We start from the raw sequence: 18,342 nt of genomic DNA on the forward strand, positions 1-18,342 counted from the left end.
CACGAATTATATATCTATAGAATTTCGCTTACTACAAGCCAACATCCAATTCATCATCACTCAAATACTAAAATCATATCAATTTAAAAATCATTACCACTCAAAAAAATTATTTAATGCTTCATTTCGTTCATTTTTCAATATTGGGTTAATTTATTTATATACATACAATTATTATCTTGTATAAATAATATTTAATATACTAATTTTAGGTATTCAATCTTGCTATTTAGCACTGTAGTGTCGTTTAATGCTTCCCGTTACATAGAAATGCTTCTTGCTGATAATATAAAATCCTGTATATTGCCACATTAATCTTAATGGCGATAAATCAATTCACAATCACATATACATTGATCATATCATATCATTAGATCGACATTAGTGAGGATATAACTACAACATCAGTTTTTCTTTAAGCTAGTCTCTAGTTGGAATAGAATCAAAGCGATATTAATTGTGGTCGTTGTTGTTTAAAGTTTAAAGAGTTCTGTTTATCTTGGTGTGATTTGCTTTTAAGTTTACCGCCAATATTTCAGATAGTTTTTGATTCAGTTATAGCAGTTGTAAAAAGATAAAACGCTTGAGTATATTTGATATCACTCGTTTGTTCCATCGAAATTCAATTGCTATCACCCTGTTCCATTGAGTGAATACTTCGTCTTATAATAGTATCTAAACGCCCCATGAGAATGCGTTCTCCGAACAACATTATAGAGGATAGTAATATATCACGTATTGCAAGCAGCAACAGCAGGGCTTTGCCATCATTTTCACAAATGCTAGCTCGGAGTAAGAATAATACCAACAACTACTTGAATGACAATAATGATAGTAATAACAGCAGCGTTAACCAAGAGTTTGAATTTCAAATGGATAACGATTCTAGCAGCGATTATAGGGAATTGAGGAATTCAATTATTCAGAGACGTCAATCTTCTACGTCGAATCATAGAAATGAAATTCAAAAGTTAAATTACAAGAATTCACTTTTGTTGAATCTCCCGACAGAGATATTATTGCAGATTTTTCATCACCTTGACAGGAAGGAACTATATTCTTTATTAACAGTATGCCATGAATTTGCTGATTTGATAATTGAAATCCTTTGGTTTAGACCAAATATGCAAAACGATGACTCGTTCAAGAAAATTAAAACAATAATGGAAATTCCGAAAGGAGGAACCCATTGGGATTATCGATCTTTTATCAAAAGATTAAACTTATCATTTATGACTAAACTAGTGGATGATGATTTATTAAAATTGTTTGTTGGATGTCCTAAGTTGGAAAGACTTACTCTAGTTAACTGTACAAAATTGACTTATAGTCCAGTAACTTCAGTTTTAAAGAACTGTGAAAAATTACAGTCGATAGATTTGACGGGAGTAACAGGCATTCACGACGATATAATACTAGCGTTGGCTAATAATTGTCCTCGCTTACAGGGCTTATATGCCCCTGGATGTGGCAAGGTTTCCGAAGATGCAATATTAAAATTATTAAAGTCATGTCCTATGCTTAAAAGAGTAAAGTTTAATGGTAGTGCAAATATTACCGACAGAAGTATAGAAGCAATGCATGAAAACTGTAAGTCATTAGTTGAAATTGATTTGCATAACTGTTCTAATGTTACTGATAAGTATTTGAAGTTGATTTTCCTCAATTTATCACAGTTAAGAGAATTTCGGATAAGCAATGCAGCAGGTGTCACAGATAGACTATTCGAATTGCTTCCTAGTGAATATTATCTAGAAAAGCTAAGAATAGTTGATATAACAGGTTGTAATGCTATAACTGATAGATTGATAGAGAAACTTGTGATGTGTGCTCCAAGATTAAGAAACGTTGTCTTATCAAAGTGTATGCAAATAACGGACGCATCTTTGAGAGCATTATCTCAATTAGGGAGAAGCTTGCATTATATTCATTTAGGTCATTGTGGTTTAATTACAGATTTTGGCGTTGCATCATTAGTAAGATCCTGTCATAGAATTCAATACATTGATCTAGCGTGTTGCTCTCAATTAACCGATTGGACATTAGTCGAATTGGCAAATTTACCAAAATTGAGACGAATAGGCTTAGTCAAATGCAGCTTAATATCAGATAGCGGGATATTAGAATTAGTGAGACGCCGTGGTGAACAAGACTGCTTAGAAAGAGTTCATTTATCTTACTGTACAAATTTAACTATAGGTCCTATTTATCTCTTATTGAAGAACTGTCCGAAGTTGACACATTTATCATTGACAGGTATTTCGGCATTTTTAAGAAGAGAAATTACGCAATATTGCCGTGATCCTCCTCCAGACTTCAATGAACAACAGAAGAATTCATTCTGTGTGTTTTCAGGTAATGGGGTTAGTCAATTAAGGAACCATTTAAATCAAATCATGGAAGACAGATCTTATTTAATTGATCATGGTGATATGCATGCATTATTTCACGAAAGAAGACGAAGATTTATGAATGGAGGAAATGATATGGATGACGAGGAAATGAATCTATGGGTGAGACAGCGAGGTTTGGGTGTTCTACAAGGTGGTGATTTAGGAAACCCTGAGGTGGCTGAAATTAATAGAGAAATCTTCAGAGAATTAAATGAAGGTAATATGGGTCCCGAAGAAATGAGAGAACATTTTCAAAGATTGATAAGAAATCATCATCAACAGCGTTTGCTTCAACGACAGATGCTTGAACAAGACCTTCAATTTCAACCAGACCAACAGAATCAAGACCCGCAAAATGCACCTCAAATAATACAACCAGCAGTCTTCCCTAATGGTGATCAACTTATACAATTCGTTAATGGAGAAGGAGAGGATGACGATGATGTGGAAATGCAGCCTGTTGATTTGTTTCCTAGGGATAGAAATCCCCCAGCATAAAATTTCGATATAGTATTTTATTTAACCTATTCAGGTATCCATTACTGCTTTAATTCTCATATAAGTTTATCTACATAGTTCCATTGACTTATTTAATCGCAAATTGACAAATATATAGTTTCCATTTCGAAACATGATGCTTTTATAGAGATGATTTAAATTATATAAATCTTTAGTTTGTTCTTCGAGGAACCAATAATTCAGGAATCCCAAGTTGGCCGCAAATGCCTATTAAATTCAGTTGATGACTTTGCAATATATTTCTAATCCTTGTCAGAACTGCCATGTTTTCATAGCCCCGTAATTTATAATGTAGATAAGCGACAGTTTCATCAATTTTTGTATTGCTCGAACGAGAAAGATTATGAATATATAACAATTTCTGGCTTAGTTTAGGCTTGTTTTTAGCGGCTGTTTTTGGCGCTTCTGTCTTTTTAAATCCATTCTGCTCTTGATCAACTATATCGCTTGTGTAGGTACCCGCCTTGTTGTATATATGAGTATTGTATTCCCTGTCAGATACCCGATCAGGTGTCGGGTAGGTGAGCATAATAGTATTTTTTTGAGGTTGAAGTATGTTTTCATCAACTGCTGGAATTAAGGGCAGATGTTTCGAAATATTCATATCGATTCTAGAGTTCCTGTTCGTATTTAAACAACCTAACGTACTGTTGTTTTCTTGGGGTAATGGTATGCATGGGAGATTATTGCAGACCCTCTTCAGTCCTCCTAGGAACCTTGAGTTCGCTTCGAACTTGAATATTACTCTAGGATCAATCACATTCTCCTTATCGTAAGCGCCTATCAACAGTAAATTGTTCTTGCTTTTATTGTTTATCAGAGTTGACTCGGTCGACTGATATGTTCCATTAGTATCACTGATAATATCTCTAAGAGGCTCTCCTAATAAGTAATTTCCACCATCCACTAACGGAAATGATAACGATGGTTTTGACCTCTCTGCAACATCTTTCAACCTCAAAGGAAGCATACTTCCTGTGACGACATCATAACTTTCACAAAAGCTGCTTCGATCATGAGATAGAGCATTAATGTGTGTAATGTCACCCTTAAATATTTCTGTATTATTGTACAGATCTCTAGGAGTTTCTGTAACATAGGAATTAAAGCCACTATGGCCATGAGTTTTGCAGCTATTCCTCATTCGCAGCTCTTCATCCCCTAAACCAACAGAATTGAATATTTTACTATGAACAGGCCTTTCGATGCCCCCAGTTGGGTGATCCATGTACCGCAGTCTTTTATTGAATTCATACGACAGCTCCAACTTCCGTTTGCAGTAAGATTTATGTCCCGATCCTCTCGCAATAGCAGGACCATCGTGAAAACCTCCAAAACTTACCTCTTCCTTGTCCTCAAGATCCAGGTTAAGTTCATAATCTGTCATCCCAATAAAATTAACCCCCAACTGCTGCTGCTTTCCCTCCTCCATCCGACTGATTTTTGGTTGCGAATTTTTTCCATCCGATTCGTCAGTCCTACAACTACCTAACCCTTCCAAAAATTTGTGGTTTTTAGTCCCGAACCCCATTACTTCGCCTTCGTCTGATTCTGTATCACCTACTTGCTATTAGTAATTGAAACCCCCGGTATCTACTAAATAATCATTTAGCCGCCTAGTCACAAAGTAATCATACACATTGACTCTTCATCAGGATCTGATTTAATGAACTTCATAAATGAATAACTATTAATATCTTCATCATCCATTATATCTAACATATCATTCTATGATTATCAAAACTTCAAATTTGTTAAAATAACTGGATTATATCTATCACCAGAAGAACAAGATATAATCAAAAAGCTGGTTCACAAAAGTATTAGGGTTTCAATCCTATAAAATACATCGAGTCACGCGGTTAAAGATACTGAATCATGATTTCTGTCATTTTATATCGGGTCAAGTGTGCGATGAAAATTTTCTGATAAATTTTTATTGATCGTGGTACACGCCCACTATAATGAGGATGGTTCAGTCTCGTTCTATCATTATAGACATGAAATATTAGAGCTATTTTTTTCTATTGCTAGTATAGTCAATTACCATAGACAATTATAGCTAAACATGTATGTTTCATAAGAGGAATAGGAGGAGATCATTACAGTGGACATCTTGATGGATTGTGTATTCTATTTATTTGTGGTTTAGTGGATTGATATATCTAGTGAAAAATTTCCTGAGTAGATAGAGGGAATAATATGGAAAATAATTTTTGTACCAGAGAATAAGAAACAGAATATATCCAGTGTGAAGAACAGATCCACTATAGAAATAAGAAAATGATAGACTAGTTTTTATCAAACTAACGGCTTGCATTTGGTGAAGACTGAAAAGTTTTCAGTGCGTTCCGAATTATCAAGATATTTATTGTGGTGAGACTTCGCTGTGGATTCAGAAGTAGTTGGAGCGAAATACTAACATATTTATAGGACTAAGAGAACTAAGAAGGTTGGTATTACCGGTAAATTCGGTGTCAGATACGGTTCTTCGTTAAGAAGACAAACCAAGAAGTTGGAAGTCCAACAACACGCTAAATACGATTGTTCATTCTGTGGTAAGAGAACTGTCCAAAGAGGTGCTGCTGGTATCTGGACTTGTAAATCTTGCCGTAAGACTGTTGCTGGTGGTGCTTACACTGTTTCTACTGCCGCAGCTGCTACCGTTAGATCTACCATTCGTCGTTTAAGAGACATGGCTGAAGCTTAAGTTTACTTCGTCTTCATTAATCAAACATAACAATTGTTTAATTTAGAAAAATAAATAACATTTTGTAATTTTAAGTTCCGGTTTATAGTCAGGTGTGTTTTATATGACAAATGTTTATAACTTACACTCTCTAGCGATGATATTGTTAATAAACAAAAAATAAAAGGTTTACGATAAACATTCTTGTACGTAGTTGTTTAATGGTAGGTTAAATCTTGCTACAGATATTGTAGTACGGCACGTGAGCTTCTATCAAAGAATCAAAAGTTAATTCCTTCAACTCTATATGAAACCCTTTACATATCCACTACTACTACTTTGAATATGACAACTGTGTTTGAATTTCCCAAGATCCATTCATTTCCTCCTCTATATACTAAACAACCTAACCTAACAATACTACACAATCAGCTTGAATCATGGGGAGAAATAATACTATCATATTGCCAGCATTATAAGATAACTTCATTAACCTTGGGGGGATCAGTATTACATACACAATTGAACGACGTGACTACTAATGAAATACCGCCATTGTTTGAGAATAAGAATATTAATAGAGCGGTGAATGATGACTTCAAAGCGATGATTTTTAAGCATTTGATCCATAAGCTCCATAGAGCCGAATACATTAATCCAAAGCAGCCAGAAACAGGAATATTGATATACTGGAAAACTTTGATTGAATGGGCAAACATTTTACATGATTTCGTTGAGAGGACTGGTCAGTTGGGATCGGTTCTTACCATTTATGAGTTAACTAAACTGGAAGATTCTGGCGTTGATGAGGATTTGAAGGACTTAGACTATAACTTACTCGTGAGAATATTAAAGGGAGTATTAATCAAACAAGGAAGAGCCCAAATATTAATGAATGAGGATGGCACTCAAATTGGAGGTGTGAAAATAGTATAACTGTTACATCCCCATACTGCATTATAAGCATTTAGCATTACTGAATATACAGCGGACAGGAACTAAAAGTAAGTCCTTTAGTTTATTTCAAGTGTATCTATATACTAGTAATTATTTTGCCATCTTGATAAGTTTATCTTCGGATTAATGTTTCCAAGGCCAACTTATTTCTTTCTCTAAATGAAAGAGGCATATATCAACTCATCGGTAAGCTAAATCAAGGTACCTCGAATATCTATCATCTGTAAAATGAAATCTAAAGTATTAACGAGGTGTATAATTTAGCAAACATGTCTGAAACTTCAGTTATTTCCGTATTTGTCAGTCTAGAGACCGCGCCGTAACGTGTTTTTTTTTTTGAATTTTTTTTTATCGCAGCTCATCTCCATTATAAAAAGGAATATCGTTCCCGAAGATTCAAGTTAGATCCTTTACCTCTTTCCTCCCGCTTAAATAATTCATTTAAGAGGGCGTATCTATAGCTTCTTAATAAACATTGAATAATTCGCATATTTCTTTATTAGTGTAACCTTCATAAAAACTACTACAATAAACTTAAATAATTGAGAATGAAATACGTCGTTGTCTCTGGTGGTGTCATTTCTGGTATTGGTAAAGGTGTTTTAGCATCTTCCACCGGGTTATTATTTAAAACCTTAGGTTACAGAGTGACCTCTATCAAAATTGATCCATATATGAACATTGATGCTGGTACTATGTCCCCATTAGAACATGGAGAGTGTTTTGTTTTGAATGACGGTGGAGAAGTCGATTTAGATTTAGGTAATTATGAAAGATACTTAAATACTACTTTAACTAAAGACCATAACATCACTACTGGTAAAATCTATTCTCATGTCATCGAAAGAGAAAGAAGAGGAGATTACTTGGGTAAAACCGTTCAAGTCGTTCCTCATGTCACCGGTTCAATTCAAGACTGGATTGAAAGAGTTGCAGTTGTTCCAGTTGATGATTCAGGATCAGAACCTGATATTTGTATTATTGAATTAGGTGGTACTGTTGGAGATATTGAAAGTGCTCCGTTCGTTGAAGCTTTGAGACAATTTCAGTTCAGAGTTGGTGTCGAAAACTTCGCTTTAATCCACGTTTCTTTAGTTCCTGTTATTCATGGAGAACAAAAGACAAAGCCAACTCAAGCTGCCATTAAAGATTTAAGATCTTTAGGTTTGACTCCTGATATGATTGCTTGTAGATGTCAAGAACAATTAGAAATTGCTACTATTGAAAAGATTGGAATGTTTTGTCATGTTGGTCCTGAACAAGTGATTGCTGTTCATGATGTTAACTCAACTTACCACGTTCCATTATTGTTAAAAGAACTGAGAATGATGAAATTCTTAGAAAAGAAATTGAATTTAGATGCAAATAAATTATCCAAGGAAGCTTTGTCTAAGGGTGAACATTTATTAACTAGATGGAGAACATTAACATCTCAACATGATAACTCTTTTGAAACCACTACTATTGCATTAGTTGGTAAATATACTAATTTGAAAGATTCTTACTTGTCAGTTATTAAAGCTTTAGAACATTCGTCTATGAGTTGCAAGAGAAAGTTGAAAATTGAATGGGTTGAATCTACTGACTTAGAAGAAGCCTCGAAAGAAAATAATTTGGCCGATTATCACAAGGCATGGCACTCAATCTGCCAAGCCGATGGTATATTGGTTCCAGGTGGTTTTGGTAATCGTGGTATTGAAGGGATGGTTGCTGCCGCTAAATATGCAAGAGAAAACAATGTTCCATACTTGGGTGTTTGTTTGGGTTTGCAAATTGCGGTCATTGAATTCGTTAGAAATGTTTTAGGTTATTCTAATTCCACTTCAATGGAATTTGATGCTACTGTCGAAGAAAAGACTGCATCCGTTGTTTATATGCCTGATGTTGATCAGGTTAAATTAGGTGGTACTATGAGATTAGGTATCCACAGCACCAAATTTACTGACGGCTCGGAATGGTCAAAATTAAGAAAATTGTATGGTGGTGCTGATTCTGTCTTGGAAAGACACAGACACAGATACGAAGTCAATCCTCAATTAATAGACGAAATAGAAACCAAGGGCTTAAATTTCATCGGTAAGGATGAAACTGAGAAGAGAATGGAATTATTCGAATTGAAGGATCACAAATTTTTCTGTGGCACGCAATATCATCCAGAATATTTATCCAAGGTATTGGATCCTTCCAGACCTTTCTTAGGATTAGTGGCTGCAGCCTCTGGTATGTTAGATGAAGTCTTATCCAGAAAAGACTTGAACTATAAAGGTGAATTCTAAATTTTTTTTGTCATACGTAGAACTATTCTCTTATCAATAATTGTCTCCATTAATTTATATTATCAACCCAATTGCATTTTCTTTACATATATAGTATATATTATAATAGAAACTTACTCCATAACTTATCGTAGGCAACCTATCCTATCCCGTAATCAAACAACGACTGTATATGAGCTCTTGAATGGCATGTTGCTAATAAGCAAACATACAAAAGGTATTGAGAGATATTAGCTGTAAAGCAGTCATGCGTGCGGGAGTTTAGCTGTAAATGCAGCCAAAGTCGCGCAGCACAAAGTTGAAATTGTCAAGATATAAATATGACTCTAATCCACTGAAACATCTATAGAAGATATAATTATTATCATATTTAAGATTATTAAAATGGCTGCTATTACTCAAAGAATTATCGTTAACAACTCTGAAGAAACAAAAGGTTGCACTTGTGGATCCGACTGTAAGTGTGAACACTGCACTTGTGGATCTGAAAAGAAATAAATCAGGGCATTATTATAACCTTGTGGAACAATTGATTAGTAGTAAATTGCTATCAGTGATTGGTTTAATGGATTAGTCTGGTATTATTTAATGACTTAAGGGTGTTGGAGTATTTAAAATATTTAGGGTGTTCTATTAAGAATTTTTATTAATATATGTAATGTTGTTTTACCTTAATTTTATGTAAGAGGTCAGAAATATTGTCATAATTATGTCTGACTGTAACCAATTGCATGAATTATATATGATGCCATCATATAGTGTTTGCGCGTAGATTAAGGATCATTTATATGTACAGCTATATATGCTTATTTAAAAAAATATCGAATTCTTCTTCGCCATCTAGCTTATTGAATTTAATGATTTTTTGTTTACTTAAAGCTTCCAATTTTGAATTATCTTCTAAATAGACCTTGACTTGTTTATTATCGGCCAATTTGCTCAACAAAGCCTGATTGAAATCCAATTTAGAAATCAAATAGATACCCAACCAACTTGTGGAGTAGCTGTCACATATTTCAATTGATCTTAAAAAGTTATTCTTCGCATTTTTCAAAACAGACATAGCTTCCAATAATTTATCTTTCTTATCATGGGTCTTGTTGGTAAATTCTTGTAAAAACTGATAGTAGTAGAACAATCCTACTTTGTAAAATATATTATAAGCATATGGCTCTTGTAATAGAATTTCTTGCAAACAATGTATACCTTTTTCATAATGACCAATAGTTCTATATTCTTCTGCTAATTCTGCCCATGTAATAACATCTGAAGGTTGTAAATCTAGATAATAATTTAAGCTGGCGATGTAGTCTTCATTATTATCTGGCTTTCTGCTGAATGTAATCAACCTTCGGGATAATTTTAATTCGTCTGCATTTTGCCCTAATACTTTCATCGCTGCTTCGTCATCCCCCATAGCTTCAAAATAAATAGATTGTAACAACTTAACTCGCTGTGATTTTTCAAATCCAAATTGATCAACAAGTCTATCCAAGCTAGTTTTTGCTTCAACATCATGGTTCGTCATTAATGATATATAGAATTGCAATTCAAATAAATTGAAAAGTTCTATTGTATCGATTGATTCTGCATTTACGGATAAAAACTTAGATATTTCATTGTACGTATTTTGTAAGATATCGGGCTTGAAATTCACATAAATTCCTGATGCAGCTATTGACAATAGCTTGTTTTTGACAAGGTCTATTGATGTTTCCGACATTGATAATTGTTACGTTAATTGATATCTATCTTCCTTTTTTCTTGATTTAAGCTATAAATGAAATTCAAATCAGTGCGATATTAAAAAGTACATTTTACATATTTTACGTACTACCATACTTCGCTAGAATGTCCGATGAATTATCAAAAGAATGTGATTCACTCTTGGCAAGTACTTCGATTCTTGATCATCACTATGGTATTCCAGATATAACAAAAAATCACTTGAAACTCACCAGTTGCAATGAGTCCACAAAACTCGAGAAAAAGTATCATGAATTATACGGTGAACTAAGTCAAAAACTAAACAAACTAGCATATTTTAATAAACTTGATGAATTGAACGGACAATCTGTTGATAAAATTGAAGAGCAATATCATGAAATTCTTAATAATAAACTTGATAAGATACCTATACTAGAATATTCAAAAGGTAATGAAATATCAAAATTGAAAGCTATACGGAACTATTATGAATTACAAATTGATAATTTTAAAACAAGATTGTTGTTAAACAATTATTTGCAAATAACGTTACCTATTTTAAGGTCAATTCATCAATTAGATACAGGTATTGCTACGACTGAGTTGAATATATCCCAGAACTTGTCAACTTTGTATTCTATTAATGAACGTAATACAAATGCAAATATAAACAAATTAATAAAATCCTATCAGGAATTAAATAAGAATAATAAGGAGTTAAATAACTTGGCACATTCAATTTCTAACACCCTTAATAATGAGTTACAAGATAAGTTAAAGAGCTTGAATGCTCTCAATGTTAATTTGAAAGAAAAACATAATGCGTTACTAGAAGTGAAGGGAAAGCAGATTAACGAATTCCTAACCGAAAGTGATGACCACATTTATAAGAAATTCAACGCCTTAGTTAATGAGTGGACATATATATCGATAATATGTGAGCTTTTGGTCGGCTTTATTATTAGCCTTCCAATTGATTGGTATCAGGATAAGTCTTTACGGAAAATACTTTTTGAAACTGAAAAGTTGTCACTGAAGACATCAAAGTACCAACTGGTCATTAATATGAATAGTCTCAATAACTTTAAACTTGAAGAATTATATATGATTGACCTCGATGAATTAGATCTTAATAGTGATACTAGCAACGGTAATTGATTTGATAATTATTAAACTATATTAACTATATACATGCAACAGTGTGAATTTTATTTCATACTTGGAATAGCCTTTTATTTACAACATCCCAGTTAATACAATCCCAGAAGTTTGTGAGATAATCAGCTTTACCAGTCACTCCGTAATCATCAATGAATGCGGTGTCCCAACAATTAATACCTAATAACGGTAAACTAAAATCCCTTTCTTGTTTAGCTGCCAAATGCTTTAAATTATTTAAGTATTCGAAACTCCCTTCATCAATACCACCATTTAAATCTAATGATTGATTTTTTCCATAGAAATATGGAGTACCGTCATTACCACATTTTAAGATTTTGACAGACTTATCTGGTAATTCAACAAGAAAAACCCAACCCTGACCGAATGATGAATCGGCAACTAATAAGAAATGATCACGAAAAGATTCTATGTTAGCAAAATCTTGATCTGCCAATCTTTCTAACAAAAATCTCGATGGCTTTGTTTTTTGTGCTTCTGTCTTGTTTGTTAATTGCTCGAAGCAAAAATGATTATTATGAGCTTGAGAAGCAAAATGAAATGTATGTTGTTCTGCCGTTTGCTTAGCTGTTTGTAATAAAATTTGATAAGGCATTCTCAATTCATTTTCAGTGCCATTGGTTTGTAATGTTAAATTCAACGTTAAGTATTTTTGGTAATCTGACCAAGCTGATTTGAAACCTTTAGGTGAATACAAACCTTCGATACCATTTTGTAAAAATGCATCTTGATTTTTCAACGCTGGTACTTCGTGTAACTTTCTTTTAGCTACAGAAATTGAACTATTAGCTAATTTATAAGATCTCCTAAACATGCTTTCGGGTCCTTATTATATATCTTCCGGTTATAACATCAACGGTAACTTCTTCAACTGAAAATTTCGAGGTGAATAAATTTTTGGAAATGGTAATCGAACGACTTGACTATAATTCTATCATATACCACTATATAGAGTACAATAAATAACTATAAAGTACTGGATTCAACTGTACAACTTAAAACTGGAATGTTTTGCGATACCCACATCGTATCTCTTAATAACTTTTTTGGATCATTGTTGCTCTTATTAGAAATTTTTTTTAACACCTCATTATAAGAGCATTCTTGTACTTTATACTCTCTCAAGATCAAATTAGTATCAAAATCAATATAAATCCTCGTATCCCTGATCCTGAAAATAACATTATCAATTCTTAAGGAAAATCTACATAATAATAGCAAACATTTCGGCATAACTCTAATTTTTGTTGACAACATTGAGATACCATTATCACCCAATTCATCTTCGAACAATATCAGCTCATCGAAGAACAATATTGGATCTGGTCTCAATAATTTTTCTACTGGAATCTTTTCGTCTGTTTCTGAGAACACTATATTTTTCAAGGTACCTTTATAATTGGTTGAATATGTCCAATCATATGGCTTTAGCGAATCCAAATCAGTTAACTTTTTCAAATCTTTATTGGAAATTTCTTTCTGTGCCTTTTCGGATTTATCTATAATGTCTGATGATGAAGATGTCGATGGCGATCTCCTCGATTCCAACCATTCCTTATGATAACTAACCTTTAAGCTAGATTCTTCATCTAAAGAATCCAATGCATCCAATGCATTAAATTCTATTGAAGATCCGTTCTTATCGTTTACAAGTTTTACTAAATTATTCCCAAATATCATTTCCGGTAACGGAAACTCAAATCTCGAATCAGCCAAATCATCTAGTTCTGGCGAATTCAATATAGGTCTTTTTATAGTAAATATGCTCCAATCGTTTATGGTTATCGATGGATGATCTTGTATGGGTAGCGATGATTTTGGGGAAGGGATAATTACTTGGCCACAATAAGTACACTGAGGATTGTTGCATGCGCCAGTGTGTGACTTAGCTGGAATTGATATATTAGAGTTTGATTTTGGAAATTTTGAACTCATAACGGGTTTCCTCTGTGGTTTAGGCATATCATTGTTTCTATCTTCATTTCTAGCTTGTAAATGTACTGGTAATCTTGCTCTCGTATGTAATTGAGTCATTTCTCTTGCTGAGTTGACATGTACAGCATTTATTCCCGAATTAGTAGATGCATTCAGTATTTTTGAATTATTCTCATGAATCTCAGAAGAATCATCTGTTCTGTATTCTTCTGACATTATGTAAACCGTTTCATTAATTTACTACAGAATTAAGATATTGAAATTTAACTAAACCTTTTAGCTGCGCAAATAAAACACAAAACCGATACATCTAAGCTAGTGAGTAAGAGATAAAAATATAAGCACATATACGTAAAAGAGTTGCACTTTTAAGCGCTTTCCAGAGATTCTTCAATTTCTTTCAAATTTTCTTGATCCTTTCTTAAGCCTTCCCTAACAGCTAACACACTATCGGCAATAACTGCGTCAACACCAGCTTTCATCTGAATTTTAGCATATTCAGGTGAATTGTTTTCAACCCCATAAGTAACACAAACTAATCCTGAAGACTTAACAATTTGAGCCAATCTTGGGGTCTTAACTAAAGTTTTCGCAGCACTAACAATTCCTAATAAGTTCCATTTTTTAGCAAACCTAATAGCATTTTGTAAAGATGAGGCCCTAATATCCGCCATTGATTGTGTGCCAGCCTCTGTCAAATATAAAATTGGCATAGTAGGCTGCTTCAATGATAATAGCAAACAAATATCTGGATGGAATGAAGAAAATAATATATCTCTATTGTTTGTATTCTCGTCAAAAACAACTTTCAAGATAGTGTCAACGTAAAAATTCATATCAAAGGCGATTTCACCCATACTTTCACTTTCAGCCTCATCCAACATAGGATACTTTAGTTCAATATTGAAACCTACATTTTTAGGTAACTTTTTAAATAATTCCTTTAATGTAACAAAGTTAGAAGCAATTGATAATCCACGAGCATTGCCTTTAAATCCTTTATCTTTCCACGTCTTAGTTAATTTCATTCTTCTACTTATTTGATCTTTGAACTCTTTATCTATTTGATCGTCGACCTCATCTGGATCATCATGGGTATGTATTTTATTGAAGTTAGGAGCTGATGGGTATGTTGACATTGACCTTGGACGGTTAACCTTTCCTAAAATTTCATCATCCAACGAGTACTGGGCTTGTTTGGAATCAACCTTCACAGATTTCTTATTCTTCTCATTCTTGATATGATGATCATCAGCTTCACTCAAACTCAAAAATTGTTCAGCTGTTAAGGCATGCATCGGGATATCAGCTCCTGATTCAGCTACTGTAAAATCATGATAAATCACAGCTGTAAAATCTTTTGTTAATTGTACATCGAATTCAACATAAGATGCACCCAACGAAGCTGCGGCAATAAAAGATTCCACTGTATTTTCACCCAATTGTAACGAATTTCTGTTACTGACATTTTTTCCTAAACCACGATGGCCAATAACTCTTGTCGAAACTAATTGCTTCCAATAAGTATCACTTCTAGTAATGTTCATTGAAGGGTGAGAAAAAGGTTTGACGCATAAATATTCAAATCTTATCTTACCTAGTAAATCTAAAGTAGTAGATTCGAAGATCGGCACAGTAATTTTATTGTTCAAAGACCTTAGGTTTGGTCCCACATTGGTATACACTTCATTCAAAAGAGCCATTGCCCTGCCTAAAACTTTTTGATTCTTTTTGTTCGGATTAATACCATTTAAATCTCTATTGTTTGGATACTGATAAGTTGGAACAATATCAAATGTGACTATGACATCTTCTGGATTTAAATTGTCCGTCAATTTAAAAGTCAACGGATCTGTCGCGCTTCCATGGTGTTCTTCCAAAGGTAAATCAATAATCATTGGTGGTTCGATTAATTCGTTTGAAGAATCTTTTCTATTACGACAGGTAATGCATAATGATAATGCCGTATCTAATTCCGTGAAAAAGCTCTTGGCCATAGAAATATTATTTAACTCAATAGGTGCATTACCATCTCTTAAATCAGTTGTGCCTAAAGTAATCAAAAGTAATGATTCACCAGAATTTAAATAACGGTGGCCAAAAGACTTAATTGGTTTAAATTTCTTTTTATTCGTCGGTGACCTGGACCTTGGACTTACTGTTCCATTAGTAGAGCTATTTGAATCTAAGTGCTTCAATTGTTTATAGACTTCATTTACCGTGACCTTATTTGGCTCTGGTAGCTTATCAATGCTACTTGCAGATAACGTCAACTCATCCCTTGAGTTATTTGAATATATAGTGGATGGACTCTTCAACGAACTATTCGAAAATCTCTCCAAATTATTAGAAGGATTATAGATATCATGTAGTAATAACTGATCATTTTCTGGTTTCAATAAATCTGCAACGTTTAGATGGCCTCTTAAACTTGCATGTTCCATTGGGAACCACCCTGAGTAATCCACCGTATCAATTTTACATCCATAGTCAATCAAAAGACTAACAATATTTTTAAAACCCTCTGATGCTGCAATAAAAACTGGTGTCCACCCAAAGAGAATCTCGTTTATTTCAGTATCAGCATCTTCTTGTAATAAAAATTCAACAATATCAGCATAATTCAATTTTGCAGCAATATACAACGCAGTCTCATTATTGTGTTGTAAATCAGTATAATCAACATTGATTTTACTCTTTCTGATTAAATTCTGTGAAATCTCAAGACAGTTCAATCTCACAGCTAGTAATAATAGATTGGGGCAGGTTAATTCTTGGGTCGCACTGTAGATAATTAAATTATCCGTGGTTTTAGGATGCTTGCCGATAATTGATAAATGAATGGGGGTTAACCCTTCTTGGTCTCCCCAATAATGTAAATCATCAATAGGGATTTTTTTATCAATCAAGTCCCACTTACTTAAATAATTCAACAATATTTGAGTAATATCCTTTAAGCCATATTGAGCGGAATAATGCAAAGGCGTTCTTGAATAGTTGTCCTTGGCAATAATCAACTTTTTGAATTCAAAATCCTTAGAATCAATTTTACTCATAATATACTGAATACCATCGGTTCTAATAGGATTAAGCTGAACACCATCAGGACCACCTTTGTTACCATAGAGTCGTTTTAATTTAGAAGACTCACCAGGAAGAATCAGGTTCTCCTTCTTTTCATTCGTAACTTGAGATTTGCCCAAACTAACAATGAATTGATGAAAGAAATTGCGGCCGCTGATATCATACTGATCAAATAATGAATTAATAACAGGTAAACTTTGGCTTTTGTTAAATTCAATCAAATAGTTTATCAAATAATCAATACAACTGAGTGAATCACTCAAACATGCTTTACTCAATAACGAAATTAAAAATCTCAGATTCAACTTGTTTGGAGTAATTTTGCTCAATTCAGTACCGATATTTTCACCATCATCATTTTCAATTACTTTATCAAATTGTTTTAAAAATTCCTGGTCAAGAGAATAGCGCCTATTTCCGATTTTCAAAAAGTCAAGCTGATCAGTCAGATTATCGTTACTTATTTGAATTTCCCCCAACTCGTTTAGGATATTATTAATCGTGTCTAACCCGCCTAATAATTCACCTTTATTCGCAAATGGCAAAGCGTTAACTCTGGTGGATAGATAACTCTCTTTATTATAGTTTGGTAACTGGATTGGGTTTTCTCCAGATGCTAAGCGATTATTGTAAGATTTCTGCAAATACAATAATTTCTTATCTAATTTCTTCAAAATTTTAACAAAACCCTTGTGATTCAATTCACCAAACCACTTCAAATTACGATAAATGGTCCTTAACTCGAGTAAAATAGAAATAATCTCGTCCAATTCGTCATTAGATTCAATTTGGCGAGTTATTTTGTTATCATTGAAACCTAAAACAGACACAATCTTCGATAAACGACGTTCATATTCCTTATATTTATTGTTATAAAACTCATCGACCTTTTCAATATTCCGATCTAACTCGAAGAAGAATTCAGAAATTGTGTTTGAAACTAGGTCTGCAACTTTATCATCTTCATAGTCGGAAGACGCATCAATACTTTTGATTATTTTCTTCAAATGCTTATAGTTCATATAATATATAGACCATTCCGGTATTTGATGACTTAATAATGTTTTACCAAACTTCATTATTCATAAGAATGTGTTTCGCTAACGGAAGTGACGTAGGGTAATTTATCAGTAGCAAGTTAGGAATCAGTTACAACCAAAATAGTCGCTTCTTTCTTTGCTATCAATATGTTTGAGTCAAATCAAAGCTATTATAGACAAACAATCAGATTTATACCATACACGTGTAGATTGAAGGTTGTAACCATATAGACGTATAATATTCTCTTCCCCGTGTACCGATCGTTTGTGTCAGTTTACACGTGTAATGCGATGAGACGGAACCTGTAACATACAGGAATCTACTAAACGTCTTTATAACTTCCGCCAATAGAATGCAGTGTGCCATGATAACTACGTATCTCAAGTGTGTATATTAGGTTGGGTTGTATAAAGGATAATAAAACATCCTGGCATCCAAACTTTTCTTCCAAAATGATGCATTTCATTCAAGTAGCGTGTTCTACAAAGGTTCTGTCTAGATAGTATTTAAATTATTCATGGCTTTGTAATAAAACGAGTGGGTGTAATGATTTCCTTACGAT

The 18,342-nt window shown here is 33.5% G+C and overlaps 10 protein-coding genes across 10 annotated transcripts; 5 read left to right on the top strand and 5 right to left on the bottom strand. All coding sequences in view use genetic code 12, as the record gives it.

The window, feature by feature from the left end:
* Positions 1 to 686: 686 nt before the first annotated feature.
* DEHA2G24486g (DEHA2G24486p) lies at positions 687 to 2,891 on the top strand (the record flags this gene model as incomplete). Its single annotated transcript, XM_462606.2, has 1 exon — positions 687 to 2,891. One exon carries the CDS (start codon positions 687 to 689, stop codon positions 2,889 to 2,891), a length of 2,205 nt encoding a protein of 734 aa, XP_462606.2.
* A 172-nt stretch (positions 2,892 to 3,063) lies between these two features.
* On the bottom strand, positions 3,064 to 4,443 carry DEHA2G24508g (DEHA2G24508p; the record flags this gene model as incomplete). The annotated part of the gene is made up of 1 exon (XM_462607.1): positions 3,064 to 4,443. The coding sequence occupies one exon, from the start codon at positions 4,441 to 4,443 to the stop codon at positions 3,064 to 3,066; it is 1,380 nt and encodes a 459-aa protein (XP_462607.2).
* Positions 4,444 to 4,980: 537 nt separating this feature from the next.
* DEHA2G24530g (60S ribosomal protein L43) lies at positions 4,981 to 5,622 on the top strand (the record flags this gene model as incomplete). The annotated part of the gene is made up of 2 exons (XM_462608.1): positions 4,981 to 4,982; positions 5,346 to 5,622. Coding segments are annotated over 2 exons (279 nt in total).
* A 324-nt stretch (positions 5,623 to 5,946) lies between these two features.
* Positions 5,947 to 6,537, top strand: DEHA2G24552g (DEHA2G24552p; the record flags this gene model as incomplete). The annotated part of the gene is made up of 1 exon (XM_462609.1): positions 5,947 to 6,537. The coding sequence occupies one exon, from the start codon at positions 5,947 to 5,949 to the stop codon at positions 6,535 to 6,537; it is 591 nt and encodes a 196-aa protein (XP_462609.2).
* Positions 6,538 to 7,106: 569 nt separating this feature from the next.
* Positions 7,107 to 8,834, top strand: DEHA2G24574g (DEHA2G24574p; the record flags this gene model as incomplete). The annotated part of the gene is made up of 1 exon (XM_462610.1): positions 7,107 to 8,834. One exon carries the CDS (start codon positions 7,107 to 7,109, stop codon positions 8,832 to 8,834), a length of 1,728 nt encoding a protein of 575 aa, XP_462610.2.
* Positions 8,835 to 9,630: 796 nt separating this feature from the next.
* DEHA2G24596g (DEHA2G24596p) lies at positions 9,631 to 10,557 on the bottom strand (the record flags this gene model as incomplete). Its single annotated transcript, XM_462611.1, has 1 exon — positions 9,631 to 10,557. The coding sequence occupies one exon, from the start codon at positions 10,555 to 10,557 to the stop codon at positions 9,631 to 9,633; it is 927 nt and encodes a 308-aa protein (XP_462611.1).
* Positions 10,558 to 10,685: 128 nt separating this feature from the next.
* DEHA2G24618g (DEHA2G24618p) lies at positions 10,686 to 11,699 on the top strand (the record flags this gene model as incomplete). Its single annotated transcript, XM_462612.1, has 1 exon — positions 10,686 to 11,699. The coding sequence occupies one exon, from the start codon at positions 10,686 to 10,688 to the stop codon at positions 11,697 to 11,699; it is 1,014 nt and encodes a 337-aa protein (XP_462612.2).
* A 55-nt stretch (positions 11,700 to 11,754) lies between these two features.
* DEHA2G24640g (mitochondrial 37S ribosomal protein RSM26) lies at positions 11,755 to 12,534 on the bottom strand (the record flags this gene model as incomplete). The annotated part of the gene is made up of 1 exon (XM_462613.1): positions 11,755 to 12,534. One exon carries the CDS (start codon positions 12,532 to 12,534, stop codon positions 11,755 to 11,757), a length of 780 nt encoding a protein of 259 aa, XP_462613.1.
* Positions 12,535 to 12,686: 152 nt separating this feature from the next.
* On the bottom strand, positions 12,687 to 13,871 carry DEHA2G24662g (DEHA2G24662p; the record flags this gene model as incomplete). The annotated part of the gene is made up of 1 exon (XM_462614.1): positions 12,687 to 13,871. The coding sequence occupies one exon, from the start codon at positions 13,869 to 13,871 to the stop codon at positions 12,687 to 12,689; it is 1,185 nt and encodes a 394-aa protein (XP_462614.2).
* A 152-nt stretch (positions 13,872 to 14,023) lies between these two features.
* DEHA2G24684g (DEHA2G24684p) lies at positions 14,024 to 17,818 on the bottom strand (the record flags this gene model as incomplete). The annotated part of the gene is made up of 1 exon (XM_462615.1): positions 14,024 to 17,818. The coding sequence occupies one exon, from the start codon at positions 17,816 to 17,818 to the stop codon at positions 14,024 to 14,026; it is 3,795 nt and encodes a 1,264-aa protein (XP_462615.2).
* Positions 17,819 to 18,342: the final 524 nt, after the last annotated feature.

The sequence above is a fragment of the Debaryomyces hansenii genome (assembly GCF_000006445.2).
Source record: "Debaryomyces hansenii CBS767 chromosome G complete sequence".
In the NCBI taxonomy this organism is placed as follows: domain Eukaryota; kingdom Fungi; phylum Ascomycota; class Pichiomycetes; order Serinales; family Debaryomycetaceae; genus Debaryomyces; species Debaryomyces hansenii.